A 27,853-nucleotide genomic window follows, 5' to 3' on the forward strand; every position below is an offset into this window, starting at 1 on the left:
TTGACATCTAGTAAGGTGTCAAACATATTAAATTTTTTTCTTTTGGTAGAGTTGGAAGGGACCTCAAGGGCCATCGGGTCCAACCCCCTGCGAGTGCAGGTTTTCCTAAATCATCCCAGCTATATTTGAAAATGAAAATGGGATGAAACTAAAGGGAAAGAGATACAGATTAGACATTAGGAAAAACTTTCTGACAGTGAGGGTAGTGAGAGAGTGGAATAGGCTGCCACGGGAGGTGGTGGGCGCTCCATCAATGGAAATCTTCAAGCAGAATCTGGATAAACATATAGCTGGGATGATTTAGGAAAACCTGCACTCGCAGGGGGTTGGACCCGATGGCCCTTGAGGTCCCTTCCAACTCTACTATAAGAAAAAAAAAAAAAAAATGTTTATCCAGATTCCGCTTGAAGATTTCCATTGATGGAGCGCCCACCACCTCCCGTGGCAGCCTATTCCACTCTCTCACTACCCTCACTGTCAGAAAGTTTTTCCTAATGTCTAATCTGTATCTCTTTCCCTTTAGTTTCATCCCATTGCTTCTTGTACTTCCTTGTGCTAATGAGAATAGGGGAGATCCCTCTGCACTGTGACTACCTTTCAGATATTTGTAGACTGCTATTAAATCTCCCCTCAGCCTTCTCTTCTGCAAACTAAACAATCCCAATTCTTTTATCCGCTCCTCATAGGACATGGTTTGCAGACCTTCCACCATTTTGGTTGCTCTTCTCTGGACTTGCTCCAATATATCGATATCTTTCTTGAATTGAGGCGCCCAGAACTGTACACAGTATTCCAGGTGTGGCCTAACCAGGGAAGAGTACAGCGGAATAATGACCTCTCTTGATCTAGATTCAATGCTTGTCTTAATACATCCCAGAATTTTATTAGCCTTTTTGGCAGCAGCACCGCACTGTTGGCTCATGTTGAATTTGTGATCTACTATTATGCCCAAGTCCTTTTCCCCTATGCTATCACTTAGTTCTATTCCTCCCATACTATATATGTTTTTTACATTTCTGTTACCCAGATGTAGAAATTGCTGTGATGGCACAAAATTCAAACCCTTACTTAGAATAGGTAGAAGAGGATAGGTTAAGGACACTGGAATCATAACTAGATGCAAAATTAATTTTTTTATTATGTGCGTTCGAGGTATTGTCCAATGTATCCGTGGTGTCACTAGTGTGTCCAGTTATGGCTTGTTGAAGCTCCGTGTTTTGTAAACCTGATCTTTTTTGATGTTTCCTTCCGCCCCGCCGATTTTTATTTTTCTTGTACCTGTTGTTGTTGTCGTTGAGGTGCTTGGAGTTCTTAACCTACCAATAGTAAGTACAGAATACATCCAGACCATGGACCTACCTATAGTAACTACAGAATACATCCAGACCATGGACCTACCTATAGTAACTACAGAATACACCCAGACCATGGACCTACCTGTAGTAACTACAGAATACACCCAGACCATGAACCTACCTATAGTAACTACAAAATACACCCAGACCATGAAAATACCTATAGTAACTACAGAATATACCGAGACCATGGACCTACCTATAGTAACTACAGAATATACCGAGACCATGGACCTACCTATAGTAACTACAGAATACACCGAGACCATGGACCTACCTATAGTAACTACAGAATACACCGAGACCATGGACCTACCTATAGTAACTACAGAATACACCGAGACCATGGACCTACCTATAGTAACTACAGAATACACCCAGACCATGGACCTACCTATAGTAACTACAGAATACACCCAGACCATGGACCTACCTATAGTAACTACAGAATACACCGAGACCATGGACCTACCTATAGTAACTACAGAATACACCCAGACCATGGACCTACCTATAGTAACTACAGAATACACCCAGACCATGGACCTACCTATAGTAACTACAGAATACACCCAGACCATGGACCTACCTATAGTAACTACAGAGTATACCCAGACCATGGACCTACCTATAGTAACTACAGAATACACCCAGACCATGAACCTACCTATAGTAACTACAGAGTACACCCAGACCATGGACCTACCTATAGTAACTACAGAGTACACCCAGACCATGAACCTACCTATAGTAACTACAGAATATACCGAGACCATGGACCTACCTATAGTAACTACAGAATACACCCAGACCATGGACCTACCTATAGTAACTACAGAATACACCCAGACCATGAACCTACCTATAGTAACTACAGAATATACCGAGACCATGGACCTACCTATAGTAACTACAGAATACACCCAGACCATGGACCTACCTATAGTAACTACAGAATACACCCAGACCATGAACCTACCTATAGTAACTACAGAATATAACGAGACCATGGACCTACCTATAGTAACTACAGAGTACACCCAGACCATGAACCTACCTATAGTAACTACAGAATATACCGAGACCATGGACCTACCTATAGTAACTACAGAATACACCCAGACCATGAACCTACCTATAGTAACTACAGAATACACCCAGACCATGGACCTACCTATAGTAACTACAGAATATACCGAGACCATGGACCTACCTATAGTAACTACAGAATACACCCAGACCATGAACCTACCTATAGTAACTACAGAGTACACCGAGACCATGGACCTACCTATAGTAACTACAGAATACACCCAGACCACGGACCTACCTATAGTAACTACAGAATACACCCAGACCATGAACCTACCTATAGTAACTACAGAATACACCCAGACCATGAACCTACCTATAGTAACTACAGAATATACCGAGACCATGGACCTACCTATAGTAACTACAGAATACACCCAGACCATGAACCTACCTATAGTAACTACAGAATACACCCAGACCATGAACCTACCTATAGTAACTACAGAATATACCGAGACCATGGACCTACCTATAGTAACTACAGAATACACCCAGACCATGAACCTACCTATAGTAACTACAGAGTACACCGAGACCATGGACCTACCTATAGTAACTACAGAATACACCCAGACCATGGACCTACCTATAGTAACTACAGAATACACCCAGACCATGAACCTACCTATAGTAACTACAGAATACACCCAGACCATGAACCTACCTATAGTAACTACAGAATACATCCAGACCATGGACCTACCTATAGTAACTACAGAATATACCGAGACCATGGACCTACCTATAGTAACTACAGAATACATCCAGACCATGGACCTACCTATAGTAACTACAGAATACACCCAGACCTACCTATAGTAACTACAGAATACACCCAGACCATGGACCTACCTATAGTAACTACAGAATACACCCAGACCATGAACCTACCTATAGTAACTACAGAATATACCGAGACCATGGACCTACCTATAGTAACTACAGAATACACCCAGACCATGGACCTACCTATAGTAACTACAGAATACACCCAGACCATGAACCTACCTATAGTAACTACAGAATATAACGAGACCATGGACCTACCTATAGTAACTACAGAGTACACCCAGACCATGAACCTACCTATAGTAACTACAGAATATACCGAGACCATGGACCTACCTATAGTAACTACAGAGTACACCCAGACCATGAACCTACCTATAGTAACTACAGAATACACCCAGACCATGGACCTACCTATAGTAACTACAGAATATACCGAGACCATGGACCTACCTATAGTAACTACAGAATACACCCAGACCATGAACCTACCTATAGTAACTACAGAGTACACCGAGACCATGGACCTACCTATAGTAACTACAGAATACACCCAGACCACGGACCTACCTATAGTAACTACAGAATACACCCAGACCATGAACCTACCTATAGTAACTACAGAATACACCCAGACCATGAACCTACCTATAGTAACTACAGAATATACCGAGACCATGGACCTACCTATAGTAACTACAGAATACACCCAGACCATGAACCTACCTATAGTAACTACAGAATACACCCAGACCATGAACCTACCTATAGTAACTACAGAATATACCGAGACCATGGACCTACCTATAGTAACTACAGAATACACCCAGACCATGAACCTACCTATAGTAACTACAGAGTACACCGAGACCATGGACCTACCTATAGTAACTACAGAATACACCCAGACCATGGACCTACCTATAGTAACTACAGAATACACCCAGACCATGAACCTACCTATAGTAACTACAGAATACACCCAGACCATGAACCTACCTATAGTAACTACAGAATACATCCAGACCATGGACCTACCTATAGTAACTACAGAATACACTGAGACCATGGACCTACCTATAGTAACTACAGAATACATCCAGACCATGGACCTACCTATAGTAACTACAGAATACACCCAGACCTACCTATAGTAACTACAGAATACACCCAGACCATGAACCTACCTATAGTAACTACAGAATACACCCAGACCATGAACCTACCTATAGTAACTACAGAATATACCGAGACCATGGACCTACCTATAGTAACTACAGAGTACACCCAGACCATGAACCTACCTATAGTAACTACAGAATATACCGAGACCATGGACCTACCTATAGTAACTACAGAATACACCCAGACCATGGACCTACCTATAGTAACTACAGAATATACCGAGACCATGGACCTACCTATAGTAACTACAGAATACACCCAGACCATGGACCTACCTATAGTAACTACAGAGTACACCCAGACCATGGACCTACCTATAGTAACTACAGAATATAACGAGACCATGGACCTACCTATAGTAACTACAGAATACACCCAGACCATGGACCTACCTATAGTAACTACAGAATACACCCAGACCATGGACCTACCTATAGTAACTACAGAATACACCCAGACCATGGACCTACCTATAGCAACTACAGAATATACCGAGACCATGAATCTACCTATAGTAACTACAGAATATACCCAGACCATGAACCTACCTGCAGTAACTATATACTTATAAATCAGGTACACAGCGATACGTCAGAATTAAATTTTGTGTTAGTTATTAATTGCCATATATTTCCATTATCACTTACAACGAGAAAGTGACGCGAGCTATAATAAATAGGCCAGGCCGCGGCGACACCGCCCTGTACAGACCATATCCAGACAACGTAAAAAGTTAAAATGAGAGAAACACTGAGTGCCAATATAGTGCAGTAAATACAAACACTCTTGGTGATGATATGTGATCGGTCTCTTACCTATTGTACAGGTGTTATAGCAGCAGCTCTTTACCTTGATGCAATGATAGGTGATTCCTCAGGTACGCTTGACAGGAGTGGAGGGGTAGGGAGGAAGCGCGCACACCAAAGTGTCTTGAACAGTTTATGCCGGAGGCACCACTTTCCCGGCGGCGCCGCCGCCATTTTGGCCGGGATCGCCGGCTCCTGGAGCATGCTCCAGGGCTGACGTCCCGTTGACATGACAGCTGGGAGCCTTGTACAGGCTCCCAGGCTTGTCTGCAAATCCTTTCTTTTGCAGGCTGGTCTATGCAGCCTGCAAAAGAAAGGATGCTTTTTTGCAATGCATTAGAATTGTAATGCATTGCATTAGTGATCAGACCCCCTGGGGTTCAACACCCCTAGGGGGTCTAATAAATGCAAAAAAAAATAAATAAAAAGTTAAAAAAAAATATAAAAAGAATTAAAAGTTCAAATCACCCCCCTTTCCCTAGAACACATATAAAAGTAGTTAAAAACTGTGAAACATATACATGTTAGGTATCCCCACGTCCGAAATCGCCCGCTCTACAAAACTATAAAAATATTTTTCCTGTTCAGTAAACGCCGTAGCGGGAAAAATAGTCGAAAGTGCCAAACCGCCGTTTTTTCACTGTTTTGATTCTGATAAAAATTTGAATAAAAAGTGATCAAAGCAATAATATTTCCTGAAAATGGTAGAACTAAAAAGTACACCCGGCCCCGCAAAAAAAGACGCCCTATGCATCCCCGCACACTTACGTATAAAAAAGTTACGGCCGTCGGAATATGGCGACTTTTAGAAAAAAAAATTTTTAACACAGTTTTGGAATTTTTTTTAAGGGTCAAAATGTAGATAAAACCATATAAATTTGGTATCCCTGGAACCGTACCGAAACACACAATATAGGGGACATGACATTTTGGCTGCACAGTGAACGCCGTAAAACCAAAGCCCGTAAGAAAGTCGCAGAAATGCATTTTTTCTTCAAATCCACCCCATTCTGAATTTTTTTCCTGCTTTCCAGTACATTATATAGAATAATTAATGGTGGCATCATGAAGAAAAATTTGTCCCGAAAAAATTAAGACCTCATATGGCTCTGGGAGCGGAGAAATAAAAAAGTTATGGGGTTTAGAAGGAGGGGAGTCAAAAACAAAAAACGAAAATCAAAAAATGCCATCGGCGGGAAGGGGTTAAACACAACGCATTCCGGGCACCTGCCCTTTCTCAAGTGTAATACAAACTGTCTTGCACAGAATACCAGTATGTTGCTTCGCCTCCTGTCGGGCTTGCCTGAGGAATCACCTATCATATGAAGGCAATGTCTCAGAACTGGTCTGATGCAAATTATATAACTGTATGGCACTCATAAATTATATGCACATATATATATATATATATATATATATATATATCTATAGTATATAGAGATGAGCGAACAGTGTTCTATCGAACACATGTTCGATCGGATATCAGGGTGTTCGCCATGTTCGAATCGAATCGAACACCACGTGGTAAAGTGCGCCAAAATTCGATTCCCCTCCCACCTTCCCTGGCGCCTTTTTTGCACCAATAACAGCGCAGGGGAGGTGGGACAGGAACTACGACACTGGGGGCATTGAAAAAAATTGGAAAAAGTCATTGGCTGCCGAAATCAGGTGACCTCCATTTTAGACGAATAGTGGATTTCAAATCCGGGTCATATGAGAATGTGAACTTTGTGACTATGAGACAGGGATAGCTGTACAGGCAGGGATAGCTAGGGATAACCTTTATTTAGGGGGGAATGTTATTAAAAATAACTTTTTGGGGCTCTATCGGGTGTGTAATTGTGATTTTTGTGAGATAAACTTTTTCCCATAGGGATGCATTGGCCAGCGCTGATTGGCCGAATTCCGTACTCTGGCCAATCAGTGCTGGCCAATGCATTCTATTAGCTTGATGAAGCAGAGTGTGCACAAGGGTTCAAGCGCACCCTCGGCTCTGATGTAGCAGAGCCGAGGCTGCACAAGGGTTCAAGCGCACCCTCGGCTCTGATGTAGGAGAGCCGAGGGTGCACTTGAACCCTTGTGCACCCTCAGCTCTGCTACATCAGAGCCGAGGGTGCGCTTGAACCCTTGTGCACACTCTGCTTCATCAAGCTAATAGAATGCATTGGCCAGCGCTGATTGGCCAATGTATTCTATTAGCCTGATGAAGTAGAGCTGAATGTGTGTGCTAAGCACACACATTCAGCTCTACTTCATCGGGCTAATAGAATGCATTGGCCAGCGCTGATTGGCCAGAGTACGGAACTCGACCAATCAGCGCTGGCTCTGCTGGAGGAGGCGGAGTCTAAGATCGCTCCACACCAGTCTCCATTCAGGTCCGACCTTAGACTCCGCCTCCTCCGGCAGAGCCAGCGCTGATTGGCCGAATTCCGTACTCTGGCCAATCAGCACTGGCTAATGCATTGTATTGGCTTGATGAAGCAGTGCTGAATGTGTGTGCTTAGCACACACATTCAGCTCTACTTCATCGGGCTAATAGAATGCATTGGCCAATCAGCGCTGGCCAATGCATTCTATTAGCGTGAACTGAGTTTGCACAGGGGTTCTAGTGCACCCTCGGCTCTGCTACATCAGATTGCTACATCTGATGTAGCAGTGCCGAGTGTGCATCAGATGTGTAGTTGAGCAAAACTGACTCAGCACTGCTAAGTCTGCATTCGCATAGGAATGCATTGGCCAGCCTTCGGCCAATCAGCGCTGGCTCTGCCGGAGGAGGCGGAGTCTAAGGTCGGACCTGAATGGAGACTGGTGTGGAGCGATCTTAGACTCCGCCTCCTCCAGCAGAGCCAGCGCTGATTGGTCGAGTTCCGTACTCTGGCCAATCAGCACTGGCCAATGCATTTCTATGGGGAAAAGTTAGCTTGCGAAAATCGCAAACTGACAGGGATTTCCATGAAATAAAGTGACTTTTATGCCCCCAGACATGCTTCCCCTGCTGTCCCAGTGTCATTCCAGGGTGTTGGTATCATTTCCTGGGGTGTCATAGTGGACTTGGTGACCCTCCAGACACGAATTTGGGTTTCCCCCTTAACGAGTTTATGTTCCCCATAGACTATAATGGGGTTCGAAACCCATTCGAACACTCGAACAGTGAGCGGCTGTTCGAATCGAATTTCGAACCTCGAACATTTTAGTGTTCGCTCATCTCTAATAGTATATGAGTGCCATGTGTATATATGTCCAGGATTGTGTTTCCCTCTCCTCCTATCGCTAATCACATATACAGTATATATATGTATATATATATATACACTTATACACACACATATACATATATACCGCCCCTCCCTATAGACTCCCCTCTGGCTGCTCCTGTACTGAGGGGAATAGATTGGGGCTTTCTGGGGCAGCTCCTGTAATCTCTCCATTCTAGTCACCTCAGTACTGAACAGTCTACATTGCAGTTGGTTCCAGCAGCTTCTCCCTCCAGCAACTCCAATCTAGAGCGGCCACTAGTGAGGAGACTGGAGCCGAGTTATAGGGGGAGGAGCGACTCTAATGTCTGGTCATGTGATTATGTGACTCCTCCCACACACCTGACATCTCACAGGTCTTTAGTTCAATAGGGTTTAATATATTCTGCACAGATGAAGCGATAACGGCAGGACCTGGTCATGTGACTCTTTGGCTCCTCCCACGCCTATGACATCATCACAGGTCCTGTGAGCAGACGGCTGTTGTACGGAAGTAGGTAAGTGCTCGCTCTCAGCCCTTCTCATACATTCAGTGTTCCTCCCTGCGGTCCCTGTGGTCCCTGCACACTATAATGTCCTCCTTATGCTCGTTACCAGGTACAGGATTAGCCGCTCACTCTCATCTATTTTCTATTTTTTACTGCTCACGACCTTTTTGCCCCCTAGTGGTCGGGTCCTTAGCTGAGGCAGTAGTCAGCAGCTCACAGTGAAGTGGCTAAATCTTCTACTCCAGTCATAGTATATATATGTATACAGCCAGGTCCTCACCAGTGATTATATATATATATATATATATATATATATATATATATATATATATATATATATATATAGCCGGCTCCAGGTTTTTATGGGCCCTTGAGCGACAGAGCCTCAGTGGGCCCCCTTGGAAAGGAGGTGGGGGAGGTGAGACACTGTGCGTCGCTGATGAAGCGAGTGACATCACGCAGGAGTGTGGCGTCACCAACGCCATACCTCCCAATCTTTTAAAGAGTAGAAAGAGGGGCAAAATGTGGCAAATTTGGATCTGCCCACTTATGTTGACTCCGCCCATTCTCATTTATTTATCATGTGCTCCCACACAGTATAATCCTCCTACAGTCACCCATAAATTATATGCCCTCCTCCATCTCTCCCCCAGTTTCATATACACCCTTCATCTGCCACTAGTTTCATGTCCCCCCTCCATCTCTGTCCCCAGTTTCATGCCGTTTTCCCCCTTCATCTGCCCACAGTTTCATGTCCCCCGTCTCTGCCCCAGTGTCATGCTGTTTCACCTCCCCCCATCTGCCCCAGTGTCATGCCGTTGTCTCCCCACCCCCTTCATCTTCTCCAGTGTCATGTCATCCCCCCCCTCCCCTTCATTTGCCCCCCAGTTTCATGGGCCCCCTTCATTATGTTCCACCTTAATATTTAATACAAAACAAACACTTACACTTACCTTCCATCGCTACCCCGCCGCTCCTCTCTCCACGCTCTCACTCCATTCACATAGTTGTAGGCATGACGACTTCATCACATCGCGCCTACACACGCCAAAGCCGGGCCACAGCGTTAAAGCAGGAGCTGAGTTCACGGTCCTCTCAGTGATAATAAATATATATATATATATATATATATATATATATATATATATGTATACAGCCAGGTCCTCACCAGAGACAGTATATTTATACATATACCTCCCAATTTTCAAAGGACAAAAAGAGAGACAAAACATACGGCGCACATAGCACACGGTGTAAATTCAGCGCACTGTCGGCTTTCCCGATCTGTGCTCACACAGCTCGTCCATAGACGAGTATTATCAGGAGGGGAGAGGGCATTCCTCCCCGCTCACACTGTACAGCGCGATAGGCGCTGCTGTGAAGAAGGGCATCCCTGACAGACCAATGACGCTTTACCCGGGGCACAGATCGGGAAAGCTGACAGTGCGCTGAATTCAGCGCACTGTCAACTTTCCAGCAGTATATAGAACTGCCTGTGCCCAAATCGGTGAAAGGTCCTCTTTAAAATGAGAAAAAAAAAAAGTACATTGTGATCCCTATACACAATCTACATTTAAAAAAACACAAAAACAAAACTCCCATGGCAGACTGGGCTGGCTCCTTCCACTGCTCTAACCTATTGGCCCAGAATTCCATGGGGTCAGAGTTATCTGCTGGAACATAGGAACCATCTAGTTATGTCTGTACCTGCTGGTGCAGCCGGTGGGTGTCTGTTGCCTGTTGTGGGTCTGGTTGGTGTTGGCGAGGTGAAACACTTCTGGTTCCTCATGTTCCTGATACTGTACTGGCTGCTGATGCTGCTCGTTCTCCGGGTACTTGTCACTGTGGCACTGGCAGAGGAGGCGGAGTGTATCTCAGTATGAACACATCCCAAATGGACCTATACTCCTCAGCTAAAACATTGTCATGTCTTTGGCTGCGACGCTTGTGTTCACAACGTGCACTGTTGGAGAAATACTGTCACCCTTGGCTTGACAGCCAATCCCTTTTCTTAAATCACCCCCATTATCCATGATAACAATGAGATTCTGTTCAGCCTATCACACACCTTATATACCCACCAAGCCGGCCCACAACAAGTCACTCCCTTCCTGAGCTACACGCTGCCGACGTCAGAAGTAGGAGGTGGTGATAATAATGGGACTCAACTCTTCTATTTATTCCATGGGATTCCGTGTAGTGATTACATTGTCTCATCTTCTCTCCATTCAGGTTCCTACAATATAGAATCCTCTCAGTATCTTACTAATATTATAAATGTGAAAGTTTGTGTGTTTGGATGTTTTTATGTTTGTTACTTAATCACATAAAGACGGCTGAACGGATTTGGATGAAATTTGGCACGTACATAGTTTGTTACCTGGACTAACACACAGGCTACTTTTTATCCCAGTAAATGACATGGCTTCACAACTTTTATTAATGTTCACATACTGTATTAAACTACTCTTGCCGGCAGGATCTCATCTAATTGCAGATTGCTGATAAAGCCTGGTTTGTTATCTGTGTAAACACACAGATAAAACTGAGTCCATTCTGTCCAAGCTTCTGCATATTCATAAATGTTCTGTGTTCTCTAGGCAGCGTGCTGAGATACTGAGATCCAAATTTGCAGTTTCCCAATTTTAAACATGCCGAGAAGAAGAAAATCTAATTTGTCGCAAAATTCAAAAAAAGCAAGAGCTATGAAGGTAGCCAGAAGACAGAGTTCTCAAGCGAAGTTGAGGAGGATTGAGCAAACTAAGCTTCAAGCGGCTCTTAGTACAGTTGAAACGCCGGAGCAGGCGGATCATCAACGCCAACAACATACTCATTATTTGGCGTCCCAGCAAGCTGCTGAGATGCTGGAACAATCACAGGCACAGCACGAGGAACAAGTTCAGCAGCAGGACAGCTTGAGTGCTGTCAAAATGCTTGAGCAGGTGAACCATCAACAGCAGCAATTTGTTGAATATAGGCGGATCATGGATGCCAACAACATGCAAGCGAAGTCACAGCCAGAGGCAAGTCTTCTATATAAGAGAATATTCCTCATTGATCCATCAAGAATGGAAAGAGACAGGAACAAGATGGCGGAAAGTCTATTAAATCTCACCCTAGAGATCATCTACCAGCTTACTGGGGAGGTGAGAGATTCTGATGATGTCATCATGACATCATTCTTATCTATAGTAATAACAGATGATATGACTGGAGAGGTGATGGACTCTGGACATGTATGTAGTGAGATTTATTAATGTGTCTCTCCATAACCAGGATTACACAGTACTGAAGAAGACCTCTAGTGGGCGCTGTCGGGCTCCTGTGTATGAGGGATATGGAGGAACCCTGAGCCCAATCCCGGGGCCTCCACCTCATCCCCTGCTACAGGAGGAGATCAATGGACAGAAGATCCTAGAACTCACCAACAAGATGCTGGAGCTGCTGACTGGAGAGGTGACACTGCTGGGAATGCTGGGACATTATACAGTAACTGGAGGGGTCGGGGTGATGACTGTATCATTGTGTTGTCAGGTTCCTATAAGGTGTCAGGATGTCGCTGTCTATTTCTCCATGGAGGAGTGGGAGTATTTAGAAGGACACAAGGATCTGTACAAGGAGGTGATGATGGAGGACCACCAGCCCCTCACATCAGCAGGTAATAGACATGACTATATACACATGGACTTCCATTATTTGTATGTCCAGAATGAATTCAGTCCCTGTCTGTGTTTCCTACAGGTAGATCCAGTAAGAGGACAACACCGGAGAGATGTCCCAGTCCTCTTCTTCCACAGGATGATGATCAGGTAGATGGAGATATTCCCTATGATGTGTAGACGGGCTGTGAAGTCTCTGTGTCTTTTCCTTTCTGCTGACATACAATATTTCACAGCTTCAGGGTAAAGATCTGAACAATGTTATGGCGGTAACAATAAAGGAAGAGCCCTATGTGAGTGGTGATGAGGAGTGTGAGGAGGACATTCCTACAGGGACCCGCCCAGGTGAGGAGTCACCACTATATAAAGCACAGAAGGGTCACTGATTCTATTCAGACATTGTTTAGACTGTTTGATGTTCCCCAATTCAGGTAAAATACGAATAATACATGAATATAAATGTGATACCTTTTGTGGAGATGATACAGAGTTTGTAGGGCTGTAAAGCCAAGTATAGGGGTCTCCACAACCTGGAAAGAACAGCTCTCCTTGGAACAAATCTCTTTGAACGCTCAATCAAGTTCAAAGAGGGCCTGGATGCCTTTCTTGAAGAGAAAAATATAACAGGTTATGGACTCTAGATTTTAAGGACACGATTCAGAGTTTTTATACTGACTGACAGATTGGAGTCAGGAAGGAATTTTTTCCCTGAAATGGGGCAATTAGTAAGAGCCTCATGGGTTTTTTTTGCCAACCCCTGGATCAACACTGTAGGGTTATAGGTTGGACTTGATGGACTGATGTCTTTATCCAACCTCATCTACTATGTAACTAGTGGAATCCTGGAGATCTCCACAGATAAAAAAAAAAAATCCAGTGGGTACAACACACCCTTGACAGCAACAACTGGACCCAAACTGACAAACGACTTTTATTGTTAGCAGATGATGCGTTTCGGGGTATTGGTGCCAAATAACTAGCACCACCCCTTCCTCAGATCAAAAGTTACACCCACATCAGATAATGAAATTCAGCTGCACTAATATACGGTCAGGTCGCTAGCAAATTAGAATAATTTTGCATTTCCCGCTCTGTCCCTGAAGTGTTTTACTTCTTAACTACCGTAAATACTTGAGTATAAGCCGACCCGAATATAAGCCGAGGCCCCTAATTTTACCACAAAAAAACTGGGAAAACTTATTGACTTGAGTATACGCCGAGGGGGGGGAAAATGCAGCAGCTACTGGAAAATTTCAAAAATTAAAATGGTTGGTGTTTTTGGGTGCAGTAGATGCTGGGGAAGGGGAGGGGGTGTTTTGGTTGTCTGTCTGCCCATTCCCTGAGCTTGAGGACTGTTTTTTTTTTTTTTTTTCTTTCCCCACTTGGAATTCAGCCTGGCTGTATATAGGGGATCTGCAGTGCTCCTATTAACCCCTTCCCAACGGAACAGGAGCATTGCAGATCCCCTATATTCAGTAGACCGGGCACTGTCAGACACAGGGATACCTTTTTTTTTTTTTTTTTTTTTTTTTTTTTGGCTGACTCGAGTATAAGCCGAGGGTTTTTTTTTCAGCTCAAAATCTGGGCTGAAAAATTCGTCTTATACTTGAGTATATACGGTAATCAATTAGTTAACCCCTTCCCGCCGATGGCTCCGCTCCCAGAGCCATGTGAGGTCTTAATCTTTGCGGGACAAATTTTTCTTCATGATGCCGCCATTAATTATTCTGTAGAATGTACTGGGACACTGGAAAAAAAATTCAGAATGGGGTGAATTTGAAGAAAAAATGCATTTCTGAGACTTTTTTACGGGCTTCGGTTTTACTTTGTTCACTGTGCAGCCAAAATGACATGTCCCGTGTATTCTGTGTTTCGGTACGGTTCCAGGGATACCAAGTTTATATGGTTGTATTTACATTTTATCCCCTTAAAAAAAAATCCAAAACTGTTAAAAAATTTTTTTTCTAAAAGTCACCATATTCTGACAGCCGTAATTTTTTTTATATGTCAGTGTACGGGGATGCATAGGGCGTCTTTTTTTGCGGGGCCGGGTGTACTTTTTAGTTCTACCATTTTCGGGAAATGCTATTGCTTTTATCACTTTTTATTCAAATTTTTATCAGAATCAAAACAGTGAAAAAACGGCGGTTTGGCACTTTTGACTATTTTTTCCGCTACTGCGTTCGCCAAACAGGAAAAATTTTGTTATAGATTTGTAGAGCGGGCGATTTCAGACACGGGGATACCTAACATGTATATGTTTCATAGTTTTTAACTATTTTTATATCTGCTCCAGGGAAAGGGGGGTGATTTGAATTTTTAATACTTTTTTTTTTTTTTATTTTATTTTTATTTATTTATTTATTTTTTGTTTTTTCTCTGCATTTATTAGACTCCCTAGGGGTCTGATCACTAATGCAATGCAAAAAATCATCATTTCTTTTGCAGGCTGCATAGACCAGCCTGCAAAAGAAAGTGAATGCAGACCGGCCGGGGAGCTTTTACAAGGCTCCTGGTTGTCATGGAAATGTGATGTCGGTCCTGGAGCTTGCTCCAGGCGCCGGAGATCACCGGCAAAATGGCGGCGCCCATGCGCCTCCGGGAAAATGGCTCTTCCTCACCTTCTTGAGGGTTTCTTCCCCTCCTTAGTGGGTAGCACGGCTCATTCTACTAGAGCTGCTGGAGCCTCCTGGGCTGTTCAAAAATTCCCCTGACAGACTGGACCAGCTCCTTCCACTGCTCTAACTTACTGGCCCCTAATTCCATGGGGTTCGAGTTACCTGCTGGAACATAGGAACCATCTGTAGTGTAAAAAGATCTCACTGGAGAAGGTTTTTTGTTCAAAGGTCCATTCATTGATGCATTGTGGCACACGTAGGGTTGTGCACTGTCAGACACAGGGATACCTAATGTGTATGTGTGTCACAGTCATTTTCTACTTTTATATGTATTCTAGGGAAAGGAGGGATTTAGAACTTTTATTTACTTTATTTTTTATTTTTTTTTAAAGCTTCTTTTTTTTTTCTTTCACTATTTTATGGGCGATTCTATATAATACTATTGCGGCTGGTCATAGACCCCCCCCCCCCAAAAAAAAAATTTTCCCCTTTTTTTTGCTTGACTCGAGTATAAGACGAGGGGGGCTTTTTTCAGCACAAAAACTGTGCGGTCGGGGACCTGGCGATGGCCACAGCCTCTACTAGAGCCCGCAGCTTCGCTGGGCACTAGGCCGCATTAGGCCCTGCCTCATCCCCGTGCTTTCCTGAGCCTGGAGGCTGCCCATGGGGCGGTAGGCGGGCCTGGGTGTTTCCTCCCGTCTCCTGCTAATGTCTTCCTGTTCTAAGGCCTGTTCTTCTTTTTGCAGTCTCAGCTTCTGGCCTGCTCCTCTGCGGGAGGATTTGCTCTCCAAAGGAACTTCCACCTCCCCTTACGTTAGCTACTTTTAACAATGTGGTGGTTGAGGCCGTATTATTTTCTGGGCTTGTTTTTTCTTTTTTAATCTAGGCCGGGGAGCTTCAGTCAGCAAGGATTTTTCATTGCAGTTGGTAGTCATGTCTGCTGGCGTGGAACTATAGATTATCATCTTTTTCTTTTTCTTGCCCAGGATCCTGGTGTTCTTCAGCTGGGTTGGATCAGGGTCTTTGCTTCTATATGAAGGGTCAGTTATCTGCACTTCCTTTCTCTTCCAGTAGGCCCTGATTTTCCGTGCTCAGGTTTAAAAAAAAAAAAAAAAAAAAAAAAAAAAAATTCCAGGGTATGGCGCAGTCTGTCCCTCCTTCCGGTTTCCAGTTGATCCTTAATATTTTTACCTCATTCTTGTGGTACTTCAGGTTCTTTCTTTGAGCCTCTAAAGAAAAGCTCCACTTCTCTTCTTGTTGCTATCACTTCTTTTTGTAGGGCTCTGAGCTGGCAGCTTACCGCGCCAGTTTCCCTTCTTGGTTCTTCACAGGACAGGGTGGTCTTCATCCTCCGTCATCTCTTCTTACTAGGTGGCATCCGCTAGTCTCATTAATGAGGACATTGTCTTGCCGTCTTTTTGGCCGGAGCCTAAGCACCCTTGTGAGCACCTTCCACTGCCTGGATGTTGTTCCGGGCGGCCGATTTTTCAGACTCTCGCAGATCCTCTTCGGTGCTGTGATACTCATTTTTGATCTTCCACAGAGATCTAGGAAGGGCTTGCCGCTTCCACGGGGTCCATTTCTCGATGGATTCAGTCTGTCATTTGGAAGCCTTATGGTTAAAGGGTAATGATTTGCCCTTCCGTGTAGAAGCTTATGCTACCAAGGTTGTCGGTACCTCTGGGGCTGTTTGGCTTCAGGCTTCTGTTTGCTGGTACAGAGCTGTTTCCTGGACTTCGGTTCACTTTTTTTCACCAAATTGTTACCAGATCTTTTCTGTGTCTTCTGCCAGTGCCAGTTGGTCGGAGGGTGCTGCAAGCGGCAGTGTGCCAATTGTTCTCAGGACTGTTTTTCCCTCCCTTGGGGACTGCTATTGAATGTCCCATGGTTGCTGTGAAATATTACGAGAAAAAGGGATTTTGGTGTACTCGCCTGTAAAATCCTTTTCTCGTTGTTTCACTGGGCGACACAGGTCCCACCTGTTGTTATTTGATGTACGGGGTTTTATTTCTTCACAAATTTAGGTTTGTACTTGGTGGTTGGTTCCATATTCTTGTTTTTGGACTCTCTCCTACTGCTGTGATACAAAATTGACTGAGTGCACTGTCAGTGGGAGGGTATAGCCTGTGTGGGCGAAGCCAACGGTTTTTTCTTTCCTAGTGTCCGCCTCCTAATGACCAGGTCTATACCCATGGTTACTGTGTCCTCCAGTGAAACAACGAGAAAAGGATTTTACAGGTGAGTACACCAACATCCCTTTTTATAAGCCGTATGGTCATCACAGTGTCATTTTGGGTTATCAGCCCATCAGTCGTCTCCCCTTTTTGGAGTGAAGTTACCAGTATCATCGGAAACAGGATCATTATTTTGCTACAGGGCTTTATAGTGGCTTGCATGAATCCAAGTGGGCTTCCCCTCAAGTTTCACAGAAGTGGCGGTAGTAAGGAGGACTTGGAAAGGACCATCAAACCTGGAATAGAATCACAAGCTTGTTTATGCACAAGTGAGAGTCTCTTTTGAAGGCTCTGGAAATAACTGATTGTCACACTGTACAGGCATAACCTAGTGTCTGTGGGGAAATACAAGCCTAGCATTGATGCTGACCTGAATAAAACCTTTAAAAGGAGTTTTTGGTTTTGTTTTTTTCCATTGGCGTGTACCTTATATAAAATAAACCCAATGGCAAGCACTCTGTGCAGGGTTTCCCTAATTTCTCACTTGCTTTCTGAATTTTTATGCTTGAGGGTACCATTAAGTCTCTTCACTTTTCCACTAGTTTGTGGATGATAGGATGTATGAAATGCTTGTGTGACCCCCAACATTTGCATAACAGTTTGCATTACCTCTCCTGTGAAACGGGTACCTCTGTCAAATTTTTATGGCTTCAGATTGTCCAAACCTACAGGAAACCTCCAATATCAGTTTGGCTTTTGTAATGGCTTTTGGCATTGGTGGCTGGACGCCTTACCCTGCGAAGAGATCAACACACACAAAAAAACATACTCATACATGCCTACCTTAGGTAGTTGTTTGACGTCACTCTGCAGTCATTGAAATGGGTAGAGGGTTTTTGGTGCATGTACATGTCAGGCATGCTTGTGTAAACCTGTTGGCAACCACTGGAAACCGAGGTGCGAACCATTGCTTATCCACCAAAACACAAATGGCATTTTTAGACAGGTGGGTCGTACCTTGAGCAGCTACAAGGACCTTGGCAGGCACACGCGCTCTCAGGATACGGAGTCGCCGCGGTCTCCTTGCTGCGCGGCGTCTCCCTGGGAGATGTGTTAGGAGTTCTATTGGGTGTGCTTAGGTCATTAAGGGTTAATCTTTTCCTTGCCTTCAGTCTCCATGCCGTTAGCCATCAGGTGTGTTTTTCTGCTCCTATTTAATCCCCACCCAGGCATGGATCCTTGCCAGCCATTCACTTTGGGTTTCCTGGTCCCCCTGCTCAGTCTGATTCCCTGTCTGTTTGTATTCCATATTTTTCTTGGTTTTTAGACCCGGCTTGTATTTTTGACTATCCTTTGTCTTTTGATTCGGTACCTTTTATTATATCTCCTGGCTTGACCTCTTGCTCGTCTGACCTCGCCTTCTCTTCTGTGTCTTGCTGGGACTTGTGGTCCTCCCTGGTTCCATGCTGTTTAGTCTTTTGTTTTGCGTTGCATTTACACTGTGCTTTCTGTTTAGGTGTGACCCCGTGACTCCAGTCCCTAGGACTTTCAGGGCCTCCTCTCCCCTTATCCTAGCCGCCGGATAGAAGGTTAGGAGCCGTGGTAGGCGCACTTCAATTAGGAAGTGCATTGGTCTGCCTCATCTCAGATATTACAGCATAGTTATAGCTGCAGGGCCTGCGACCCCCTTTTGTCATTAGTTGCACAGTGTTGCTTTCCCAGATGTGTCACTTTGCACTGCCTGACCCTGACTCCAATCCTTACATAATGGCTGGCCCTTACCCTAGGCAGGCCGCCCGGCGGTTTAGTGTGGATGCCGAACACTCCGTAACTGACCGCCGGGACGAACTGTCAAGGCAGGTGCAGGGCATGGCTGGGTTAATTAACCAAGTCTCGCAGCGTCTGGATGCTTTGCCTGATCCAGCATCAGCCGCTGCAGGTTCTTCTATTCAAACACCAGTTTTTCCCATATTGAATACCCGTCAGGATCCTAAAATGCTCTTGCCTGACCGTTTTGACGGTAAACCAGACAGATTCCGAACATTTCGGGAATCTTGCCGTTTATTTTTTTCGTTTTAATTTCCTTTCTTCTGAAGCAGAGCAGGTGGCGCTGGTTGTGTCCCTTCTACGAGGGTCACCACAAGACTGGGCCTTGGCTCTACCTGCTGGAGCTCCAGAATGGAATTCGTTAAGTAAATTTTTCCAAACATTAGGTCAGATTTATGATGACCCTAATAGAGTTGCCTTGGCTGAGTCCCATCTGTTGTCTATTCAGCAGGGAGTTAGAACTGCTGAAGAGTATTGTACGGAGTTTCGTCAGTGGAGCTCTCAGTCAGGGTGGACAGACAGACCTTTGTTAACCCCTTTTTAGACAAGGCTTATCTGATTCTGTGAAAGATGCTCTAGTAAGTCATCCAGTCCCTGAAAATCTAGGAGACTTTATGTCCTTGGTTATTTCTATTGATAGGAGGCTTAGGGAAAGGCGTAGAGAGAAATAATCAACCCTGTGTCATTCAAATTATCACTTCCTAGGTCCCTCCATATTCACCCAGTTTTTCATAAGTCCCTACTCAAAAAGTATGTTCCGGCAATGGTCATTCGTTCCCCACCCGAACCAGTGATCGTTCAGGGGGAACTAGAGTATGAGGTGGAACGGGTCATTGATTCACGCAGAGTGCAGAATTCCCTTCAGTTCCTCATACATTGGAAGGGGTATGGACCAGAGGAGCGTGTTTGGGTGGCAGCCAGAGACCTTCACGCTCCTAGATTGGTGGAGAAGTTTTTCCGTTCTTACCCTACTAAGCCAGGGGGTCCTCTTGAGGGTCCGGAGGCCCCTCCTCAAAGGGGGGGTACTGTCAGGATACGGAGTCGCCGCGGTCTCCTTGCTGCGCAGCGTCTCCCTGGGAGACATGTTAGGAGTTCTATTGGGTGTGTATTGGGTAATCTTTTCCTTGCTCTCAGTCTCCATGTCATTAGCCATCAGGTGTGTTCTCTGCTGCTATTTAAACCCCACCCAGGCATGGATCCTTGCCAGCCATTCACTTTGGGTTTCCTGGTCCCCCTGCTCAGTCTGATTCCCTGTCTGTTTGTATTCCATATGTTTCTTGGTTTTTAGACCCGGCTTGTATTTTTGACTATCCCTTGTCTTTTGATTCGGTACCTTTTATTATATCACCTGGCTTGACCTCTTGCTCGTCTGACCTCGCCTTCTCTTCTGTGTCTTGCTGGGACTTGTGGTCCTCCCTGGTTCCATGCTGTTTAGTCTTTTGTTTTGCGTTGCATTTACACTGTGCTTTCTGTTTAGGTGTGACCCCGTGACTCCAGTCCCTAGGACTTTCAGGGCCTCCTCTCCCCTTATCCTAGCCGCCGGATAGAAGGTTAGGAGCCGTGGTAGGCGCACTTCAATTAGGAAGTGCATTGGTCTGCCTCATCTCAGATATTACAGCATAGTTATAGCTGCAGGGCCTGCGACCCCCTTTTGTCATTAGTTGCACAGTGTTTTTTTTTTGTTTTTTTTTAAGGTCTCCGTCTGTGCCAAATCAAAAACACCAAGTGCACGAAAAAAGTGTGGGTGCCACACTAAAAAAAACGTGCCCAGGATGCTTGCCAAAAAACGCACCCTTCCCCTAAAGGGGAGAGAGGTTCCTGACTCAAACTCTTCCCCACAAGGACCAAAAGGTGACCGAGTGGGGTCGAGTATCCGAAAGGGCCATCTGCCGGAGCAGGATGGCCCTACCCAACACATCCGTTTTCCCCTCGGGCTGCCACCACCAAGGGTACTCAGGATTACCAGTCGCCAAGTTTCTCTCCGGGCTGCCACCACCAGAGATACTCCTTGGCTCAGGCAAGAAGTCTGCACCTGCCCTGGTTCCCCAGGACAGGTCAGCTGAAAGAGGGGAGAGACCCATTACAGGCCTCATCCCCAGACACCGTCAGGAAGCGTCCCAAAAGGGTACAGCATCCCTTCGTCGACACACAAAAAGGTGACAGAGTGAAAATAAAAAACGTGAGAAAAACACTTAATAAGTGGTAAAGTGCCCTTACAGAGCCCGGTTTACCGCCGGATCTATAAAAATTACTCCAATGCTGGTAAACCAGGCATTAAGGAGTGGTGTGCTCAAATAGGTGTATTCCAGTGCCATAGCAATAGTGCCCAAATCAGTGGGGTTCCCAAGCCCAGTGATTTAAGGCACCCTGGGGGCCACTCAAACCCCCAGAGCACGACACCAGAGACCTTCGAGCGCTCCCCGACCTCCAGCCAAGATCCATGACACCCTCGGAAGTGCCATGTGGTCATGTTGCCAGCGTCAGCAGTCTTCATCGGTCCCCTACAGTGGTCATCCACCCCACTGGCAGAACCGATTACTAGCCGCCTCCCCCAGCAACATGCCCAAAGTGGTTCTCACGTTCTCATCTTCCACAGATTTCGGTCTACTCCCAACCGGTGGGCCCTAGTCCAGCACCTCCGGCGGTTTCACGTACTTTCTGCTTCTGATAAGAACAGATACTACACTTGATCTTAGCCAAAAGTGTTGCTTTCCCAGATGTGTCACTTTGCACTGCCTGACCCTGACTCCAATCCTTACACGCGCAATCCCACCTTCCACAGACCTTCATTGTCCTGAGCTCCAGCCTTTGACCAGACCTTATCTGTCTCTTCCCCGGTGTTTGCCAAGTTAGAGCCTGTGAGATACTTAAGTCCATCTGGTTACACTCAGTACTCGCCATGATCAGCAGAGGTGTTCCGTGTCCTATCACCTTGGTTTCTTTGCCGCTTTTGTTTGCTGCTTTGTCCACCTTGTCTCTACCTCATGCTTCATTGGTGTCAAGCTTTGTGTGTACCTTTACCTTTCTTAAACCCACTTCTTTTGGAAGCATCAGGGCTTCCATCAACTGTTTAACCCCTTAGCAACTTTTGACGTAGTATTACGTCATGGGTCGCATGGGGATGTATGGAGCGAGCTCAGGAGCTGAGCTCACTCCATACAGGACAGATGCCGGCTGTATAATACAGCCAAGACCTGCCGCTAACAGCTGCTGTTAACCCTTTACAAACTGCGGTCAAACGCAGCGTGTAAATTGTGCAGGCGGCACTGGCGTCGCCATTTTCCGCGGTGATCAGTTGCTATGACAGTCGGAAGCCTATTGAAGGCTTCCAGGCATGTCATAGCATTGGTTCTATTGCACGATGCCAGAGGCATCATCTAATAGAACTGCTGTGATTTTGCTATTCACTGCCATACTGTAATATTGCAGTGAATAGTATGAGTGATCAGACCCCCTAGATTTCAAGGTACCTGAGGGGTCTGATCATAAATGTAAAAGAAGAAAAAAAGTTTTTAAAAGTATAAAAAAAATTTTTTAAAAATATAAAAGTTCAAATCACTATTAAACTATTAAACTGAACTATTAAAATATTAAAACATTTATCCCATGCTATGAACGGCGTAGCGGCAAAAAAAAATAAAAATAGCCAAATAGCAATTTTTTTTTTTTTTTTTCAACACTTTGCCTCCTATAAAAAATTGAAAAAAAAAGTGATCAAACCATCAGATCTTTACCCAAATGGTATCAATAGAAACGTCATCTTGTCCCGCATAAAAAGACACTGCATATGAAAAAGTTACAGGTGTCAGAACATGACAACAGAATTTTTTTTTCTATTTTGCAGTTTTTAATTTTTCAAAAAGTATCAAAACATTAAAAGTACTTTATAAATGTGGTATCACCGTGTTCGTACTGACACGTAGAACACAAGTAACGTCATTTGTACCAAAGTGAACGCTGTAAAAATTAAAGCCATATGAAAATGGCGCAAATGCATTTTTTCTCCATTTGCACCTCATTTTGAATTTTTTTCCAGCTTCCCAGTACATTGCACAGCATATTGAATGGCGTCCTTACAAAGTACAATTTGTCCTGCAAACAATAAGCCATCATGTGACTCTGTGAACTGAAAAATGAAAAAGTTATGGCTAAGAGGAGGGAAAAATGAAAATGCAAAACCAAAAAATGGCCTGTCCTTAAGGGGTTAATAAGACTCCCATGTTTAATAGGGGTACCTGCTGTTGTAATGACATCTCTTGCCCTCCATATGGGACCATAGTCATGGGCAATCCTAAAAGCATACCTGAAGTCAGTGTATATGTTGTACTGTTTACCTTCAGACCCTCTAAGCAATTTAAAAACTTCAGTACCGGGCCAGTTTGTGGTCCAGGAACAGACACCTTTTTGGTTTTTTTTTTTGTATGTGCGCTTTTGAAGGCTGTAACATTTTTCCCGTATGTCTCAGTCAACTAATTTTTGTGTCTTTTTTCGGGGACCCATAGGGCTTTATTTTTATGTTGTTTTTATTTTCAAATGTGTTTTAATTTTTTTTATATCCGGGAAAATACAAACCTAATAGGAGGGAAATTGTCTGGTTTTCAATTTATTTATTTATTTTTAATTTAATAACAATAAAGTATACTGAGAAACTTTATAAAATAGCTTTTCATCTCTGCTATTGTAATTTTTATTCTGTATGGTGTCGTCGGGGATGGGGCTATAACCTTTAATAACGGCATTTTATTAGCGTGTTGTTTTTTTTTTTTAATTACCGTATTTTTCAGACTATAAGACGCACTTTTTTTCCTCCCAATATGGGAGGAAAATGTGTGTGCGTCTTATAGTCCGAATGCAGCGTGCGCAGCGTCTGTCTCCCGTCTGTGCGAACAAAAAGAAGAGCAGCACGGTGCCTGCCTGCTCTGCCCCTCCTTCCCTGTCTGTGTCGCGTGTTTGCAGGAGCGAGATATGAGAGGCAGGGAAGTAGGGGCGGGCCAGACAGGTGAAGGAAGCGTGGTTTCAAGCTTGCCGAGAAAACCACGCCTCTTTCTCCCGTCTGGCCCGCCCCTCCTTCACTGCCTCTCAGATCTGGCTCCTGTAAACATGCGACACAGACAGGGAAGGAGGGGCGGGCCAAACGGGAGGAGGAGGCGTGGTTTTCTCGGCAAGCTTGAAACCACGCCTCCTTCACCCGTCTGGCCCGCCCCTACTTCCCTGCCTGTGTGGCTTCATTGCAGGAGCAAGATCTGAGAGGCAGTGAAGGAGGGACGAGCCAGACGGGTGAAAGAGGTGTGTTTTCAAGTTTGCTTAGAAAACCACACCTCCTTCACCCGTCTGGCCCGCCCCTTTTTCTCTTCTTGCATAGCTTCACTGCAGGGTGTCTCTTTCCATCCATGGATGAGATTAGATAGACAGACAGACAGATAGATTAGATAGACAGACAGATAGATAGATAGATTAGATAGATATGTTCAAATCACCCCCATATCCCTAGAATACATATAAAACAAAAACATTACTGTGAAACACATACACATTTGGTATCCCTGTGTCCGAAAGCCCCCGGTTCTATTTACATTGGTGAAATATTATATTATTAGGTTATTAAATATTTCACCAATTTTTTTTCCTTAAAAAAAATTTTTTCCCTATTTTCCTCCTCTAAAACCTCCGGTGCGTCTTATAGTCCGAAAAATATTTTATTTACATTTTTTGAAAAAAATTTTTTTTTTTTTTTTTTTCTTCAGATTGTGTCCCCATAAGGTGATAAGAGACCTTTGGGAACATCTGATCACTTTTTTTTTTTTTACAGAGGCTGATTTCCCCTGCAACTGAGGCTGGTACATTTAGCCCCAGTTGCAGGAGGAATACAGCCTCCTGCACGCTGTATACGCAGTATACAGAGCTGATCTGGGTCCTGTAGGACCCAGCAGCTCTTGCAAGACGCTGCTCCCGGCGGATCACAGCGATCGAGATGGCAGGGAAGGGAATAAACCTTCCCTGCCATCTCTCTGGGAGCTCTGGCTGAAGTTACAGCCGGCTCCCAGCTTCAGTAGCTGCACGATCTCCGCGCAGCTGCTGTGTTCTGATTGGACGTACCAATATGTCCTGTCAGAACTAGGCAACCACTATCCGGATGAATATAGTCTATGGGCGGTCCGGAAGTGGTTAATGAGCGCCATCAGCTCCATCTCCTGTGCAGACATATGAAGAGGGAGTGGTTCTGCTTTTACTACCTCATATTGTGTGATCTCTGCATACCCAGTGTAGAACCATCTATCGTCACCAATGCTTCTTGAACCATCTACAAAAAAACTCAACATCTAAATTAATGAGGTATATTAAATGTCAAAAACCTAATTTTTCCTGAGCCAAGGGCTATAAAATCAACAAATGAAGAAAAATAATTTTCATTGTCCCATTTCCCCCCTTTTGAATCCACTGCACCAATAGGAATTAGAGCAGCTGGATTCAAAAGCATGTACTGTACTGTATCTCTTTAAGGTTACAAGATTTTGGAGGCTTTATTGCACCAGAAGGAATTAATTCTGTGATTATATTTCCCTATTGCTGGAGGCTGCTCCACTATAAGGGACTTTGCTGCTAGCTTTACCACTGGAGAAACTGGCATATGCCCAACATCTGTCTTAGACTGTGCCCACAGTGTGTCAGGGACTTGCTCTAATGCTGGATTGTCAGGTGGGGCTGTATACAATGTGCACCTGTATACCCAGTACTGTAACAGTATATCTAATCTTAATAAATTAACAGGTGACTTATCACTGACTATCAATCTGGTCATACACATATGAGCAATTACAATTTGTGGTACATTGATACAGGATCCTATTGTGAGTTCTAGGATGAGACACCTTCCCCTGAACTTAACCATTTTTGTGGGGACCTACAGTGACGCTTGGTGTGTCCCATCTTCTCACAGTTATAATACTCAAGACACCTACATGCTTCCCTTGGTGGGTTTGTTTTCCAGGAATTGTAGATTCTCCCATTTTCTCTATTGTGTCCATAACTGATTGCATTATAGATTAACCAATTTTTTCCCTTTAAGATGGACTCTAGGTCTGTCCCTGTAAATGTGTAAATGTTGTTCAGACCCTACACCTAATGTGTATGTGTTTCACAGTCATTTTCTACTTTTTATATGTATTCTAGGGAAAGGTGGGATTAAGTACTTTTATTTACTTTATTTTTTTATTATACTTACACACACACACACACACACACACACACACACACACACACACACACACACACACACACACAATTTTATGGGAGATTCTATGCATTACTATTGTGGCTGGTCATGGACCCCCCCCCCCCCCCAAATATATATTTTTCGGACTATAAGACGCACCTAGGTTTTAGAGGAGGAAAATAGGGGAAAAAATTTTTGAAGCAAAAAATGGTAAAATATTTAATATATGGGAGTTGTAGTTTTGCAACAGCTGCAAGGCCACATTGACAGGTGACCCTGCAGCTGTACGGGGACGCATAGAGTGTTTTTTTTTTTTTTTTTTTGCGGGGCCAGATGTACTTTTTAGTTATACCATTTTGGGGAATAAGTATTGCTTAGATCACCTTGTATTGAAAAAAAAAAAAACCCGGCGGTTTATGACATATGATTTTCTAAGGAGTGATTTAGAACTTTTATTTCATATTTTTATTATATATTTTTAAAGCTTTTTTTTTTTTACTATTTTATTTCCCCCCCGGGGGCTTGAACCTGCGGTCACTTGATTGCAAGTCCCATAGACGGCAATACAACTGTATTGCCGTCTATGGGACATTCTGTATATTAGTATTACAGCTGGTCATAGACTCAGCCGCAATACTAATACAGCAGTGACAGGCCTGGGAGCCTCATTAGGCTCCCGGCTCTCACCCGAACAGGTCGGCTCCTGCGATATCGCCGCGCAGGAGCCGGCCTGCAACTTCACAGGTATGGGGCCAGTGGGAACCGGCCCCGGGGGAGAAGGGGCCACCGATACTGACCCGGCATCCGCTGTACTAGAGAAGCGGATGCCGGCGAGGGATAGATGCTGGCACTGGTGCCAGGGCCTGAGACATCGCTGCGCTCCACTGTCCTGCATGAAGCCAGTGGCGGGGGGACGGAGGAGCGGAATAGCATCGCCGCTGCTGGCTTCATGCAGGGCAGAGGAGCGCAGCGATGTCTCAGGCCCCGGCGTCTATCCCTTGCCGGCATCCGCCTCTCTATTACAGCGGATGCCAGGCGCCACATTCGGACTATAAGACGCACCCTTCTTTTCCCCCCAAATTTTGGGGGAAAAAAGTGCGTCTTATAGTCCGAAAAATACGGTGTGTATATATAATTTTTTTTTATTTTTGCTGCTTGACTCTAGTATAAGGCGAGGGGGGCTTTTTCAGCACAAAAACTGTGCTGAAAAATTTGGCTTATACTTGAGTATATACGACTACTTTCTTTTCTGACCAACTTATCATCATTAACCCATTGATCAGCACTACGGTTGGTTGCCAGAGTTTAAGATCCTAATGGATCACTTCACATTTCTAGAACTTTCAATAACTTACTTGAATCTTTCATAACAATTTTCACTATCCCACAA

At 44.4% G+C, this 27,853-nt stretch overlaps 3 protein-coding genes and 1 pseudogene across 3 annotated transcripts in view; 2 read left to right on the plus strand and 2 right to left on the minus strand.

Moving 5' to 3' along the window:
- LOC142190613 (gastrula zinc finger protein XlCGF66.1-like) overlaps positions 1–27,853 on the minus strand; it is a 410,056-nt gene that overhangs the window by 363,334 nt on the left and 18,869 nt on the right. The window lies entirely within an intron of this gene.
- The window catches only part of LOC142189797 (uncharacterized), a 373,599-nt pseudogene that overhangs the window by 152,026 nt on the left and 193,720 nt on the right, over positions 1–27,853 (minus strand).
- Positions 1–27,853, plus strand: part of LOC142189984 (uncharacterized) — a 373,254-nt gene that overhangs the window by 60,071 nt on the left and 285,330 nt on the right. The gene's annotated exons all lie outside the window — the stretch shown is intronic.
- LOC142189952 (uncharacterized) overlaps positions 11,935–27,853 on the plus strand; it is a 67,870-nt gene continuing 51,951 nt past the window's right edge. The window contains exons 1-5 of the mRNA XM_075262262.1: positions 11,935–12,118; positions 12,249–12,428; positions 12,507–12,630; positions 12,714–12,805; positions 12,868–12,976. Of these exons, the coding sequence (XP_075118363.1) occupies positions 11,957–12,118; positions 12,249–12,428; positions 12,507–12,630; positions 12,714–12,805; positions 12,868–12,976 (667 nt within the window). The 5' untranslated portion in view covers positions 11,935–11,956. The remainder of the gene's footprint in view (positions 12,119–12,248; positions 12,429–12,506; positions 12,631–12,713; positions 12,806–12,867; positions 12,977–27,853) is intronic.

The sequence above is a fragment of the Leptodactylus fuscus genome, chromosome 1 (assembly GCF_031893055.1).
Source record: "Leptodactylus fuscus isolate aLepFus1 chromosome 1, aLepFus1.hap2, whole genome shotgun sequence".
Lineage (NCBI taxonomy): Eukaryota > Metazoa > Chordata > Amphibia > Anura > Leptodactylidae > Leptodactylus > Leptodactylus fuscus.